At 41.3% G+C, this 14,838-nt stretch overlaps 1 protein-coding gene across 6 annotated transcripts in view; it reads right to left on the minus strand.

Annotated features, from left to right (window-relative positions):
* The window catches only part of LOC129732349 (sodium/potassium/calcium exchanger Nckx30C), a 191,789-nt gene extending 177,260 nt beyond the window's left edge, over positions 1-14,529 (minus strand). For all 6 annotated transcript variants that reach the window (XM_055693164.1, XM_055693163.1, XM_055693161.1 and 3 more), the window contains exon 1: positions 13,602-14,529. In XM_055693164.1, coding sequence (XP_055549139.1) covers positions 13,602-13,905 — 304 coding nt within the window. In that variant the 5' untranslated portion in view covers positions 13,906-14,529. The remainder of the gene's footprint in view (positions 1-13,601) is intronic.
* Positions 14,530-14,838: the final 309 nt, after the last annotated feature.

Consider the following 14,838-nt stretch of genomic DNA (forward strand, 5'->3'; position numbering starts at 1 on the left):
CATATTATATGTCGAATCAGACTGGCTGATGGAAAATTTGAAGTTTCATTTGTGGCTTCCTAGCCGCCCGGACCCTCACCTATTGGATAATTCGATTTTGGCGTATGTTAAAGCTAGAGCTTGCTAAACATCTCACCCTACCCTTACTAACACGCTGAGAATCCTGAGTAAGAATCCCCAGTATACCGTTTAACACGGTGACTGAATCGTGAAAGGAATCGCAAACACGATCCGGAGGATTCCTTTTTTAAGGAATCCATTTCAAAGACGCTCACGAATCCAATGTGAGGAATCCTAGAGAATCTATGCGAATCGTATGTGTTCGTCCGGGTAGTGTGAACATCTTAAAATCTAACATAGCGCGCACTGGGGGTCGATGCCGGAGAACTACGTTCGAAAGGCCTGTCCTAGCTACTGGCATCGTCTCGAAGATGTCATTGCTAAAAATGGAGGACACATCGAGTAGTTGTTGGATAGGACCTTATACAGATAACTAAATCAAAAAATGTTGATATCATTTCTCAAAGGTACTTCAAATTGAATTTGAACGAAAAACTTTCGCATTTTTCACACCGCACTTTGTATAACAATCATGCTACTTACTCCCAGTGAAATTGCTAATAATAGAAGTATGGAATACAACAAACACCCGGGCGATATCACAAAAGAGTAGCTGTGATGAGTCCATACAGGAATAGTCAATGAATAATCGGACGTGCCTTTTTGGCTAGTATTATTGAAAATTTGATATTGATTTGTTACCACTGACTGTATCAAAAACAATCACTGTTTGAAATCATCGAAATCTGCATTAGCCAAGATCTATTCCGAAATATTCAGATTGAAAGGCTGCAAAAGCGCTATCTTCGTTTCACACTGCGAAGGCTCTTCCTACATATGAGCACCAGTGCAATCTGTTGGGGGGGATATACTCTCCCAACTGGTCTCGAGGTACGATGCTGGCCTAACAAGCCAGTCGTCGTAGGTTCGAGTCTCGGCTCGGGAGAGACTGTTAGTGTCAGTAGGATCGTAGCGCTAGCCCCGCAATTGTCCTGTACACTTAACAGTTGTCTGCGAAGTCTGTGTATAATAAACAGAAGGTCGAGTTCCGAAACGGAATGTAGCACCAAGGCTTTGCTTTGCTTTGCAATCTGTTGGGAATTATTTCGCTTGAACGTTGATGAGATCAGAAATGCATGAAAAGAATTTCTTGGGATAGCCCCTATCCTCGTAATTATTTAAAAAAAAAATACGATGAGCTCAACAAGTCGTTTTTTAAACAGACTCCGTACAAAATTCTTAGAAAAATGTGGTTCCTACTAACTTGTGCGACCTACTGGACGTATTCCGCAAAAGATAAATTTTCAGCTTTTCTGCTGTTTTGGCAAAACGGCGCGCGACAACTGTCAACTGAGTTAAAAGGGAAAAAGCACATCAGCGCCGCCACCGCTGAGACCGGAATACTACGCATAACTGAAACTCATTCGAATGACCCGTTATTTTTTTTTTATTCTCGCTTGTTTTCCGTCGGTCTAGTTTCGCCACTGTTGTTGTGCCAATCACCGACGCCCGGGAGGCAACTCCACTCAGGACCCTAACTTACGACCGGTCGATTAACGGACCGGCGCCAACGGCTTTACTTCCTCATGCGGTGGAAGGTGTGATCCCAGAGATTTTTCGCCTCAGAAAATCTCTCGGTGCCGGCTAGGATTGAATCTAGACCAGTTGGGTTGGTTGTGAGTAGATCACGCCACCTCACAACCATTGACACCTATGTCGGCGTTGGGAGTCGAACCCAGGCGTCGAGTGCGGTTGGCGGAGACGTTACCAACCACGCTAGGCCCCCCACGCCGTTACCCGTTATTTTGATCCACGGAAATAAATTTCGTGGTACGTCTGTTTGTCTGTGATTAAAGTAGGCCCCCTAAATATGATACTTAAATATGATACTTACAAGTTATTACTATTTAAAACTTCGCTGCTCATTCATACTTTCAAAACAAAAAAAGCACATGTTCAATAAAGTTTTATTAAAAACCATTGGGGTAAAATTGAAATTTTCAGTCGGTAGATTTCGGCGATTGTGTTAAGCGTTTTTTCGAGGCCACCCACCGCCCGTCAAAACATTCTCTATCTAAACCTTTCCGGTGGAGTCAACTGGGATACTGAAAACCTTGGTGGGTTCGGATTCATACCCGGAGCGAGCTTTGGACACACGCTAACTGAGAAGGTTATCCGAATGCGGCAGTTCTTCCATATAGGATGAAGTTCAATAGCGGCTGAATAACTGAATGCGATGCCTTAGGGACGATCCATTAATGATGTCACGCAAAATTTGGAGAGAAATAACTCCCCCCCTCCTCTTTGTCACAAGCTGTCACAACTTCCTTGACCCCCCCCCTTAATTACGTCACGTTTTTAAACTTTTTCCCCCCTCTTTTTGGTAATAATTGATTGAAAATCGAGAAATTTGTTAGAATTGCATTTTTTCTTAAAAAGAACGATTTTACTGAAAGAAAAACTGAAGCTAAAAGGAAAAGAAGATTATAGAAGATAACTAGAAAGCGTTTAGTTCTAAGTCCAAGGATACTGTTGATAGAAAGCCGAGACAGTAACTGCAGCATCATTGCTGATTTTTGAAAAACCATTAATATTTAGTTCCTCTTCTTCAATCAAATCGCAATCCAAATCTTCTCCACATGTTACAATAGCCATGCATTTTTATTTACGTTTTGTCACAAGTTTTGTATTTATTGATTAGATTGAGAGACACTAAAAATTAATGAAACTGCGCAATGAAACTGAACATGCACGGTAAAACATAATTAACGAACATTATGCTTTTTAAATTAAAACCCCCTCCCCCCCCCCCCCCTAAACGCGTGACATCATTAATGGATGGTCCCTTATCAGCTTCGTACAATTTTGGCACGCTCTTACGGAGCTAAACATAACAATTCCAATGAGACAGCATGCTTCACGTCGAACAATTCAAGAAAAAATTCCAAGCAAACTAAAACGGTCTCAGTTTATTGAATCGTACAAACTATTCATCAGTCGAGTCTGTGCGAGCTACCGAGTTATTATTTCTTCAAAGTATTTTTAATTATTCGTTCACATTGAACATGAAGGGAAACTCATTAGTATGTTAGTTTTTGTGTATCGTATTTTTATCTCTGATATTAAATAAATTTTCATCTTACAAAGTATAACAATAGCCTGCAATATATCGGCAGAAACATCTTCTGCACACTGGTAGGGGCAGGCTACCCCGCCAGTGATCTGATACGCAGCTGATATATCAGCAAGAATAATTCTCCCGCACCGCTGTTACCCCGCTAGCAGCACGGACCATCATACGATCGAGCGAGTGGAAGTCAACTACAAGTGGCATCTACAAGGTCGAGTGTAAGATACGGCCACTGTGTCACAACACGAAGCTGGATCGTCATTGTTTGTTCTGCGGAGACACTCGATTAATCCAACTATCAGCTCAGAGGTCGTGACTTAGACGTTCGGTGGAGTATTCACTTTAGAATTTTTATCATTATTATTAATATTATTATTATTATTGTTATTATTATAATTATTATTATTATTATTGTTATTATTATTATTATTGTTATAATTACTATTATTATTATTACTATTATTACTATTGTTATTAGTATTAGTATTACTGTCTGTTTTTTTATTTTGATCCATTGTAGTTTGAAAAATTGTTTTAAAAATTTAATATCAACTACTTGATCCCCTCACCCCCCCCACATTCGGATATTTATCGTTTGTGTGCGGTAGAGCATAACGCTCCCGCAAAATGGACGACATGCAGGTGCAACTATTCCTGGATGTGGAAACAAATGGAAAAGAGATTGAGATCTCCCCCATCAATTCCCCTCTACCTTCCTCGCTACCTAGCCCCGTACCAAGGGTACCGGCAACACGGGTGAAAGCTTACCCAAATGCTTCGAAAGGTCCGTTCGTAGTTTACTTTAGGCCCATAAAGAAGCCTCTTAATATTATACAAATAGGCAAGGACCTGGCAAAACAGTTTTCGGCCGTAACCGAGATTACGAAGGTGAGGCCGAACAAACTGCGAGTTGTCGTGAGTAGCTTGAAGCAAGCAAACGAAATTGCTAGCTACGAGCTCTTTACAAGGGAGTACCGCGTGTACATCCCTGCCAAGAACGTGGAGATCGACGGTGTGGTTACCGAAGGAAGCCTCACGGTCGATGAAATTTTGCGTCACGGGGTTGGCTGCTTCAAGAACCCCCTGATTCAAGATGTAAAGATACTGGATGTCAAGCAATTACATTCAGTATCCATCGAAGAAGGGAAGAAGAAATTCCTCCCTTCGGATTCCTTCCGTGTAACATTCGCCGGATCCGCATTGCCGAACTACATCTCTTTGGACAGGGTTCGTCTGCCTGTACGCCTGTTTGTACCGCGGGTCATGCATTGCCAAAACTGCAAGCAGTTAGGTCATACAGCCACCTACTGCTGCAACAAGGCACGCTGCAGCAAGTGCGGAGGCAATCATGCTGAGACCGCTTGCAGTGAGGATACTGAAAAGTGTCATTACTGCGAGGGAACTCGGCATGACCTTTCGGCGTGTCCCGCGTACAAACAGCGCGAGGAAAAAATTAAGCGTTCCCTTAAGGAACGATCAAAGCGCTCTTTTGCAGAAATGCTTAAGAGGGCTGAGCCACCCTCGACAGGAAACATCTTTTCCTTTTTGCCAACCGATGAGGGTACATCTGACGATCCCGTCGAAGGGTGTTCTTATGCCTTACCAGAAGGATCTAGGAAGAGGAGAATGCTCAACTCTCCTAATCTTTCTCGCAAAGGTCGTAAGATAACCCCTAGCGGAATGACCAATAAGACAACACAGAAAGGAAGCGGTGAAGAAAAACCGAAGCAAGTACCCCCCGGTTTTAATTTAAAATCAAACCAGGAGTACCCACCGCTTCCTGGGGCACCAAAAACCCCTCGTGCACCCATTTCTCGATCAGAAGACATAAAAGAAACAGGGTTCATAAAATTCTCTGATATTGTGGACTGGATATTTAAAACATTCAACATACCAGATCCCCTTCAAAACATTCTTCTTGCCCTTCTCCCTACAGTGAAAACCTATTTGAAGCAACTCACAGCAACTTGGCCCCTCATTTCAGCTATCGTATCTTTCGATGACTAATACGTCGAAAGATGTTAGGAATTTTGTCACTGTGTTACAGTGGAACTGCAGAAGTATCATCCCCAAACTCGATTTATTTTCACATTTGATAAACACATACAATTATGATGCGTTCGCGCTCTGTGAAACTTTTCTCAATTCAAATGACCAACTTAATTTCCACGATTTCAACATCATTCGTCGAGATCGAGACTCACACGATGGAGGTATACTTTTAGGGATCAAAAAGCGCTATTCTTTTTTCAGAATCGACCTTCCCTCGTTCTCGAATATTGAAGTTGTTGCCATTCAAACGAATATGAAAGGAAAAGACCTTTGCCTTGTTTCGTTATATATTCCCCCATCCGCGCGGATTGAACAGAAGCAACTCCTTGATAAAGCAGAATTGTAGCGGGGGCCTAGTGTGGTTGGTAACGTCTCCGCCAACCACGCTCGACGCCTGGGTTCGAATCCCACCGCCGACATAGGTGTCGATGGTTGTGGGGTGGCGTGATCCACTCACAACCAACCCAACTGGTCTAGATTCAATCCTAGCCGACACCGGGAGATTTTCTGAGGCGAAAAATCTCTGGGATCACGCCTTACATCGCATGAGGAAGTAAAGCCGTTGGCGCCGGTTCGTTAATAAACGGGTCGTGAGTTAGGGACCTGGGTGTGGATTCGCCTCCCTGGGCGTCGGTAATTGGCCACAACAGTGGCGGAAATAGACCGACGGAAAATAAGCGAGAATAAAAAAAAAAGCAGAATTGCTTCCCGCACCTTTTTTGATTTTGGGAGATTTAAACTCTCACTGTTCGCTATGGGGGTCGCTGTACGACGACAACCGATCTTCTTTAATCTGTAACTTGATCGACGACTTCAATATGACAGTTTTGAATACTGGGGAAGCGACACGCGTACCTAATCCTCCAGCACGTGAAAGCGTGCTTGACCTATCCCTCTGCTCGACATCACTAGCGTTAGATTGCCAGTGGAAAGTAATCAACGATCCCCACGGTAGTGATCATCTTCCAATCGTTATATCAATTGCTAATGGTTCAACTCCCCCGAATCCAATCAATATTTCCTACGACCTTACACGTTATATTGATTGGAAGTGTTATGAGTCTATTATAGCGCAATCTATCGAGACTCACGAGGAACTTCCTCCGGAGGAAGAATACGCGTTCTTGGCTGGCTTGATAATCGACGCCGCGACTCAAGCTCAGACGAAACCGATACCCGGGGTAACGATTAGACAGCGCCCTCCCAACAAATGGTGGGACAAAGAGTGCTCTGAGCTGTACGTGCGAAGGTCCGCGGCGTATAAGGACTACCGGGAGTACGGCACTGTCAACCTGCCTCGAAAGTACGAGGCACTGGGCAGGCAGATGAAGAGCTTAGTAAAGGCGAAAAAACGCGGGTACTGGCGGCGGTGCGTAAACGCGTTGTCGAGCGAAACAACGATGAGCACTCTTTGGGATACCGCCAGGCGCATGCGGAACCGTGACGTTTCGAATGAAAGCGAGGAGTATTCAGATCGCTGGATACTCGATTTTGCCAAAAAGGTCTGTCCGGACTCTGTACCGGAACAGAAAACCTTTCGCGACGCGTTATTAGTAACTACGGAAGAGCCTCCATTTTCGATGTTGGAATTTTCAATGGCTCTCCTGTCGTGCAACAATAAGGCTCCAGAGTTAGATAGAATAAAATTCAACCTGTTAAAGAATCTACCCGACTCTGCAAAAAGACGCTTGTTGAATTTGTTCAACAAGTTTCTTGAGCTAAATATTGTTCCGCATGACTGGAGGGAGGTAAAAGTCATTGCTATTCGGAAACCCGGGAAACCTGCCTCTGATCACAATTCATATAGGCCGATTGCGATGCTCTCTTGCCTCCGGAAATTAATGAAGAAAATGATCCTCTTACGGTTAGACAAATGGGTCGAAACAAACGGGTTACTTTCAGATACTCAATTTGGCTTTCGCCGGGGCAAAGGGACGAACGATTGCCTAGCGTTGCTTTCTACTGAAATTCAACTAGCCTTTTCTCGAAAAGAGCAAATGGCTTCTGCGTTCATGGATATTGAGGGGGGCTTTTGACTCTGTCTCTGTAGAAGTTTTAAGCGCGAAACTTCATTCGCAGGGACTTTCACCAAATTTGAATAACTTTTTGCTCAATTTGTTGTCAGAAAAGCATATATATATTTCTCACATGGCAATTCGACAACTTCCCGAATTAGTTACATGGGTCTTCCCCAGGGTTCATGTTTAAGTCCTCTCTTATATAATTTTTACGTCAATGACATCGATGAATGTCTTGCAAATTCATGCACGCTAAGGCAACTTGCAGACGATAGCGTTGTATCCATTACTGGTAGCGAGGCTAGCGATCTGCAAGGACCATTGCAAGATACCTTAGACAATTTGTCTGAATGGGCTCTTAAGCTGGGTATCGAATTCTCTCCGGAGAAAACTGAGCTGGTCGTTTTTTCTAGGAAGCATAATCCAGCTCAGCTGCAGCTCCTACTAACGGGTAAAACGATCTCTCAGGTTTTAGTCGCTAAATATCTCGGGGTCTGGTTCGACTCTAAATGCACCTGGGCTTGTCATATTAGGTATCTGGCACAAAAATGCCAACAGAGGATTAATTTTCTTCGTACGATTACCGGAACCTGGTGGGGAGCCCACCCAGGAGACCTTCTAAGGCTTTACCAAACAACGATATTGTCTGTAATTGAGTACGGGTGTTTCTGCTTCCGCTCCGCAGCAAACACACATTTGATCAAACTGGAACGAATACAGTATCGTTGTTTGCGTATTGCCTTTGGTTGCATGCAGTCGACCCATACGATGAGTCTTGAAGTGCTAGCGGGTATTCTTCCGTTGAAACATCGTTTTTGGAATCTCTCTTACCGGTTGCTAATTCGATGCACTGTTATGAACCCATTAGTAATTGAAAATTTCGAGAGGTTGGTCGACCTTCAATCTCAATCCAGATTTATGACTTTATATTTTGACTATATGGCTCAAGATATTAATCCTTCTTCATACGATTCCTCCAATGTCCCACTTTTAGATACTTCTAATAATGCTATATTCTTCGACACCACCATGAAACAAGACATTTCTGGTATCCCGGATCAATTGCGACCCCAAGAGATCCCTAAATTTTTTTCCAATAAGTTTGAACATGTTAGTTATGATAGATGGTTTTACACTGACGGATCTAATCTAGATGAGTCTACTGGCTTCGGTGTTTTCCACGAAAATTTTACCGCCTCCTACAAACTCGATGCTCCTGCTTCCGTGTACGTCGCAGAACTTGCTGCTATTCAGTACTTTCTTGGGATCATCGAAACCCTACCCATAGACCACCACTTCATCTTCACAGACAGTCTCAGTGCCATTGAGGCTCTGCGATCGATGAAGACTGTGAAGCACACCCCGTATTTCCTGGGGAGAATACGGCGGTTTTTAAGTGCTTTAACAGATAAAAATTACCGGGTTACCTTAGCGTGGGTCCCTTCTTATTGTTCCATTCCGGGCAATGAGAAGGCTGACGCTTTAGCGTAGGTGGGTGCTATTGATGGCGATATTTATATTGCTTATGATGAATTTTATAGCATTTTGCGTCAGAGAACACTCAATAGTTGGCAATCATCATGGAACTCAGATGAACTGGGACGGTGGCTACATTCCATTTTTCCTAAGGTATCGACGAAAGCATGGTTCAAGGGGTTGGATGTAGGTCGGGACTTCATTCGCGTGATGTCCAGACTTATGTCCAATCACTATACGTTAAACACGCATCTCTTTCGTATAGGGCTTGTAGACAGTAATCACTGCGTTTGTGGCGATGGCTACCATAACATCGAGCATGTTGTTTGGTCGTGTAACGAATACTGTGGTGTTAGGTCTGAGCTAATAGATTCCCTTCGGGCCCGAGGAAAACAACCGAACGTACCCGTTAGAGACATTCTGGGAAGCGGTGATCTCCAGTACATGACACAGCTATACGGGTTTATAAAAAATGCTGGCATTAAAATTTGATTTCTTTTATCTATTTGCTAGAATACAATTTCTGTCACAAACTGAAAGAGAATGATACACCCGGCTGGAGACACTAAAACGAAGACTCGGCATCTCTATGTTTACGCAGACACCTCAGACCAAAACTGCTCAAATAGAACATCACTGGTTAGCCACGTACAAATGAATACATTCTGTATAGTTAAAAACAAAATTGTAACACCCCTCCTCTCACCGTAAATCCCACTAGCTCGTAGTCGGCCGCGAGAATAAAAAAAAAGGCCTCCCTCTTTTCCCTGCTAAATTAGAATTTAAAAAAAATGTACTTGGCTCAGTTAAACATAAATTGTATCGTGCCGTGTCAAATAAACTATTTAAAAACTAAAAAAAACTTCGTTTCAGGATTTGTTATCATATCTATTTCAGATTAATTTTGACGTGGGATTACGTCTTTGCTTTCTATACTGGTATGCATTCTGTAAAATTGTAAATGAAACTGGCAAAAGTTGCGTCAGATTTCAAACGATAATAACAGCATAACCACATGATGGATAACAATAACCAATATGTTGTTGAATAGATAAAATGTTGAACAATTTTGTTATACGCTAGTTATCATTATTTTTTCATTGCAAAGCGGTAAACATCGATAAAAAGTGTCAAGGACAAATTTACGCGAAAAATGACCCAATCACATGCGAGCATTCCTAGCACAGATGACATGAATAGGCACCAACCATTCCCTGTGATATTCTCTGTATCAATATCCAGAAAAAAAATGACAGTGTTTCCTCGTCCCAATAGGTCAATTCATGTTTGCTTCCATGAACCTGGACTAATTTGATGTCTCGAAGGTAAAGATTTTTTGAAAAGTTTTAAACAAACCCCTTTCTTGAACAATTTCTAAACCTGCTGTTAGAGCATAATAGAAACTGATGTCTTGAAAGAAAACATGCTGGTAAAAGCAACAGTACCGTAGAGTATTTTGGAGCAGAACGCCGCTAGTTTCTCTTCGTCTATCATTGCGACTTCTATTCGCGTGCAATCAAAACTGCAATGCTGCTACTGATGGTGGTTCATCTCATGAACATGATTACCATAAAAATCATATATTACTCAACAAGAATTGAACATTTTTGTAACGGTTATAAGATTTTTCTATTTATTTTTATCTTCGATATTCACTAAATAATCGTGACCGACATAATATCGAACGAGTAAGTTCCTAAAAACACTAATTTATAGAAAAGTAAGAGTCACCGAGTGCTTGTGAATTTTTGTCCATTTACTAAGATCTATTCAGAATCTTTTTTTACATTTCAACATTGTTAGATATTTTTTTATTTTTAACTTTACAAATAGAATAATATACTTATATTAGCTATCTTCGTAGTACAGTGAATGTAATTGCTGTCAAATGAAACAAACTTGTGACGCAATAAACAAAAATGAATCTTTATAAATTTTAACTTCGTTGCAATTGTTAAATGTTTTTTGCACCGAAAAAAAACACTGCAGGCCATCACCAAGTGTAAATGAAGTTCTTTCAAGTATAATTAAATATATTTCAGAAAAAATTAAGGAGAGGCAGAGAATTAAAATACGCAAATCGCTGAACAAACGAAGTTATTGTGTCTGTAGTTACAGTGTTTAGTCCCACGTCACCATTTCATACAACCACATGTAGTATTTAATGTTTCCATACGATTTAATTTGGGAAAATCTACTATCTCAAAACTTATTCTCTAAAGATGTCCGATTGGCTCCTAAAAATATATCGATACATGATATTCGTAGAAAATTTTCCTGAAAAAAATCTCTTCTGAAGTTCTTAAGGCGCTACGATGCTTGTGGAAAAAATTATTCACCCCAAACTGATTAAATGTCTGACGAACGACTCACCCTTGAATTTTTGCAACAACAGCATCCTGCAGCAGTGTCAGATATTCAATCAGTTTGAGGGAAATTACTTTTTTTTTATCGAAAACATATTGGAAAAAAACTAAATCGTATTAAAATATGTTATTTGTTTCTCGTGTAGATAGAACTTTGAAATTCTTAAACTATGCTCTTCTGATTGGGTATCCATCTTTTTAGGGAGGAGGAGGGAGTAACTGTTTTTATTATACGCATTTCAATGATCTTTAAACCATATTTTGTTTGTTTTTCCGACTACATTGGTAAAAGTTCTTGCATGGCTGTGTTTATTGTATAACTTTAAACTAGAAATAAAAAATTATCCATTTTGCTGAAAATGCTCATCTACTAGTAACATTTTAAAAAATCCACTAGTGACTGAAGAAATTCGTCGATTTTTCTAATTTGATAAAGTAAAAATCAGTAAAACGACATTATTTTTTCAAAACAAACTGGAAGGAGACGAAAACCAAAGTTTTCATATACCATAACTTTACAAAGCTCTTAGCTTTGAGGTGTCCGTTTCATAGAAAGTTTATTGTTGTGAAGTGTGCACCCTAGTTGTAGGAAAAACATGCATTCGACACTGAGCACTTTAGAAACAACAAGTTTTTGCGGTAAAAAAAACTCAATTAAAACGCGATAACTGTTCCCTTCAGGTACGCTTTTAATCCATCATGAGGGAGAGGGATAAATGAACAAACGCTACTTTTCCATTTAAATAATGCATTTACTAGCAAGACAAGCTGATCTTGTCTACTTAGTCATCTCTCGACTCAAGAGACTGCTTTTACTTTCATGTGGTGTGTAATTGAACAACATAAGAGTTTCGAGCGTACTCAAATATTTTAAATATCATTATATAATGGCAACGCAAATCTTCACCACACCCACCCTACGGAGCGATAACATTCTGTGCCGTTTCATATGCTTGTGAGTACGAAGCACCGGTGCGACCAGCAATTTTCAGTCAGTTTTAACAACATCCGTCGGAGTGCTTGTTCAGGTCCATAGTGCCACCAAAAGAAGCAGAATTCTCCGGCAAGTTCTCCAATCTCACGACGAGTAAAATCATTGCGGCTTACGATGCCGCTAACTAAAGTTATCTGGATGTATGATGGTGAAGGAATAACTACTGAAAACCACGAGAAAGCGAATGAGAGAAGAGCAAAAAATGAGTCGTGAGTGCAAATCGTGTCACGAGATATAACCGTCCTCGCAAAGTTTCTCGTTTGTGTGGGTGCCCTCGGTCACTAATAGCTGGTCGTGTCAAACCCAGAGAAAAATGAAAAAAATACCATGAAAAATTCACACAATTTCCCGAATTAAACTTTATTGTTAGTTCGTTAGTTTATTGTGTTGTTTTATTTGCGCTGATTGTCACTTAATTGAACAACTTTTTTACTAGGTGCTTTTCGAACCAGTCTATGTGGTTAACCATCGATTGTGTTTCATCGCCTTGCATATAATAAAAAAAAATCAATGCCACCCACTGTCACCATTTGCTGGATTAAGAAGCAAAAAGCGATATGATAGTCACCCTGGTGATGTTTCCTCAATGTCAAAGTTGTTCAAGTGATAGTCGTTTGGCTTACATACACTGGTAAAATAAGCACCTCTTTGTACGCTATATGCACCGGAATAGATTCAGCTGTAATCAATTTTCAGAAGAAATGAAAATGTTCTTCAGAGCTTAAGTACCTTGCTTTGATAATACACACGCCACGAGAGCTATCGCGTTTCATTTATAGTTATTTTTTTTCTAATGCCTTAGAGTATTCGCTAGAGTCCAATGACCGCTGAAAGCAGGCGCGCAAACCGTGGACACGTTAAATTGTCCTGCTATTATTTGCCTGGCTTTCGTGGCCTTGATTTTGTCCCGCTTGTCATCTTATTGCGAACACTCTCGCTCTCACCCAGGAGCCTTTTGCTAGCAAGTACTTCACTTACTGATACACAAGGCAGCCCGTTCCAAGTTATATAATCGAACGGTAGTAAACGGTGTAGAATCTGAAACTCAATTAACCAGATCCCCGAAAATCATTCTCAGTTAGGAAGTCAGTATACGGGCGAAAGTTCAAGCTTCACGTACTACCACTAGCAAAATCTCCGATTGGAAAACATGTTAAACGCTATTACGAATTCAGGCTCCATGCTGTCAATTACCCTTTAATGTTAATACTGACGTTTTGATGAATGATGGGGGTCAACACATTTACACCTTAACTTTTCCAGCGGAGAAAAGGGCCCTGATTTGGATGTACAGTATCACCGGTGGAAAATCGGTATAATTTATCGCAAGAGATTTTATAAGCTTAAAAAAGCTCTTAACTTACACACGAAAGAGCACTTTTATAAAGTTTCCCGGTCTAAACCTAGCAAAAGCAAACCAGAATGCAAAACAGGATGAGCGCTCTAGATTTTCTTTGAATTTGAAACTTTTCTTTTAATTTTTCGAAAGTAAAAAGACCATTTACCATTTATCGACAGAAAAGATGATCCGTTAGAGTTTTGGTCATAGTATGAAGCATCCAGTGATTCGTTAGCGTTAACTAGGTTCGAGGGCAGCCAAATGGTGGCGATCAAGAGCCCCATCAATGCAAACGGGAGCATCCGTCTGGAGCTAGAGCCGATATTTGCAGCTCGGCTGCAGCCGCTACGACTGCCGCCGTTCTTAGCTGCCTCCCTGGTGGTGCTGATCATAGTACTGCCTTTTGTAGTGGTGGTAATTGTGCTGCGGCAGCAGGACTCCCTTAAAGTTGCTGGCTGCGATGGCTTCATCACGCGTCCTTTTTTTAAAAAGTCACCTTTTAAAAAAAGGAGCGGTTTCTCCTATCAAGGATAACGTCTGGATGACATTTTTTTCGCTCTCTTGCGTCTATTGGGGCGCTCCTGCTTGCCCGAGATTGCTGACTTTCTTTTTCACTTGTATCTATCCTCGAAGGTCCTAATGAAGGTTCTATTCTAATCGAAATTTCCTCCTTGCTCGGTTATTACTACAATATATTCACTTGCACTCTTCAATCGTACACTAAAGGTACTGCGCTTTGCTAAATCAACTTTATACCACCAAAAACTGGAACACAACAACTTCCTTCCACTGAATTTACTAATTATAACACTTCTTTTTCAGCCAGCATCGATTTCCTCTATAAATCTGCTTCCTTTTTTATACTTATCCAGCCAGAAATTTTGTTATTGTTAAAAAACCGGACTAGTGAATTTATGTACAAGGATAACCGAGGTATTGTTATCGCAATGGACGCGCACGAACTGTCGAACGGTACAACGGAGTAGTGGCGAAAGCTTCCTCCTTGCTAGGCAGCAGCGACAAAACTTGCTGCCAGCAGAATCGCACGCAAACAAGCGCACCGCTTTGCTTCGTAGCAGCTCATGGGCTACAGAAAAACCCATCGATAAAATTTGTCCAGGAGCAAGACCTCTTTTTTCCAGCTGGATCCTGAAAGCTTTTCCGGTTTTCTCTCTTTCCTGCTCTTATTTTGTTAATTTCTCTCTCTCTCTCTCTCTCTCGCATCAGCTCCACTCAATTTGCGCAAGGGTACCACATACTACGAAAGCTTTCCCCCATCAACTCCTCCGCGTTTGTTCTTCGACCGAGTTTAAAAACGGGCCAAATCTACTCAATGGATACGGATGAGTACAATTTATGCGTAAAGCTTCGCCCTAACCGCAGACCAATCAAATTGGTATATC

Source organism: Wyeomyia smithii, chromosome 3 (genome assembly GCF_029784165.1).
Source record: "Wyeomyia smithii strain HCP4-BCI-WySm-NY-G18 chromosome 3, ASM2978416v1, whole genome shotgun sequence".
In the NCBI taxonomy this organism is placed as follows: domain Eukaryota; kingdom Metazoa; phylum Arthropoda; class Insecta; order Diptera; family Culicidae; genus Wyeomyia; species Wyeomyia smithii.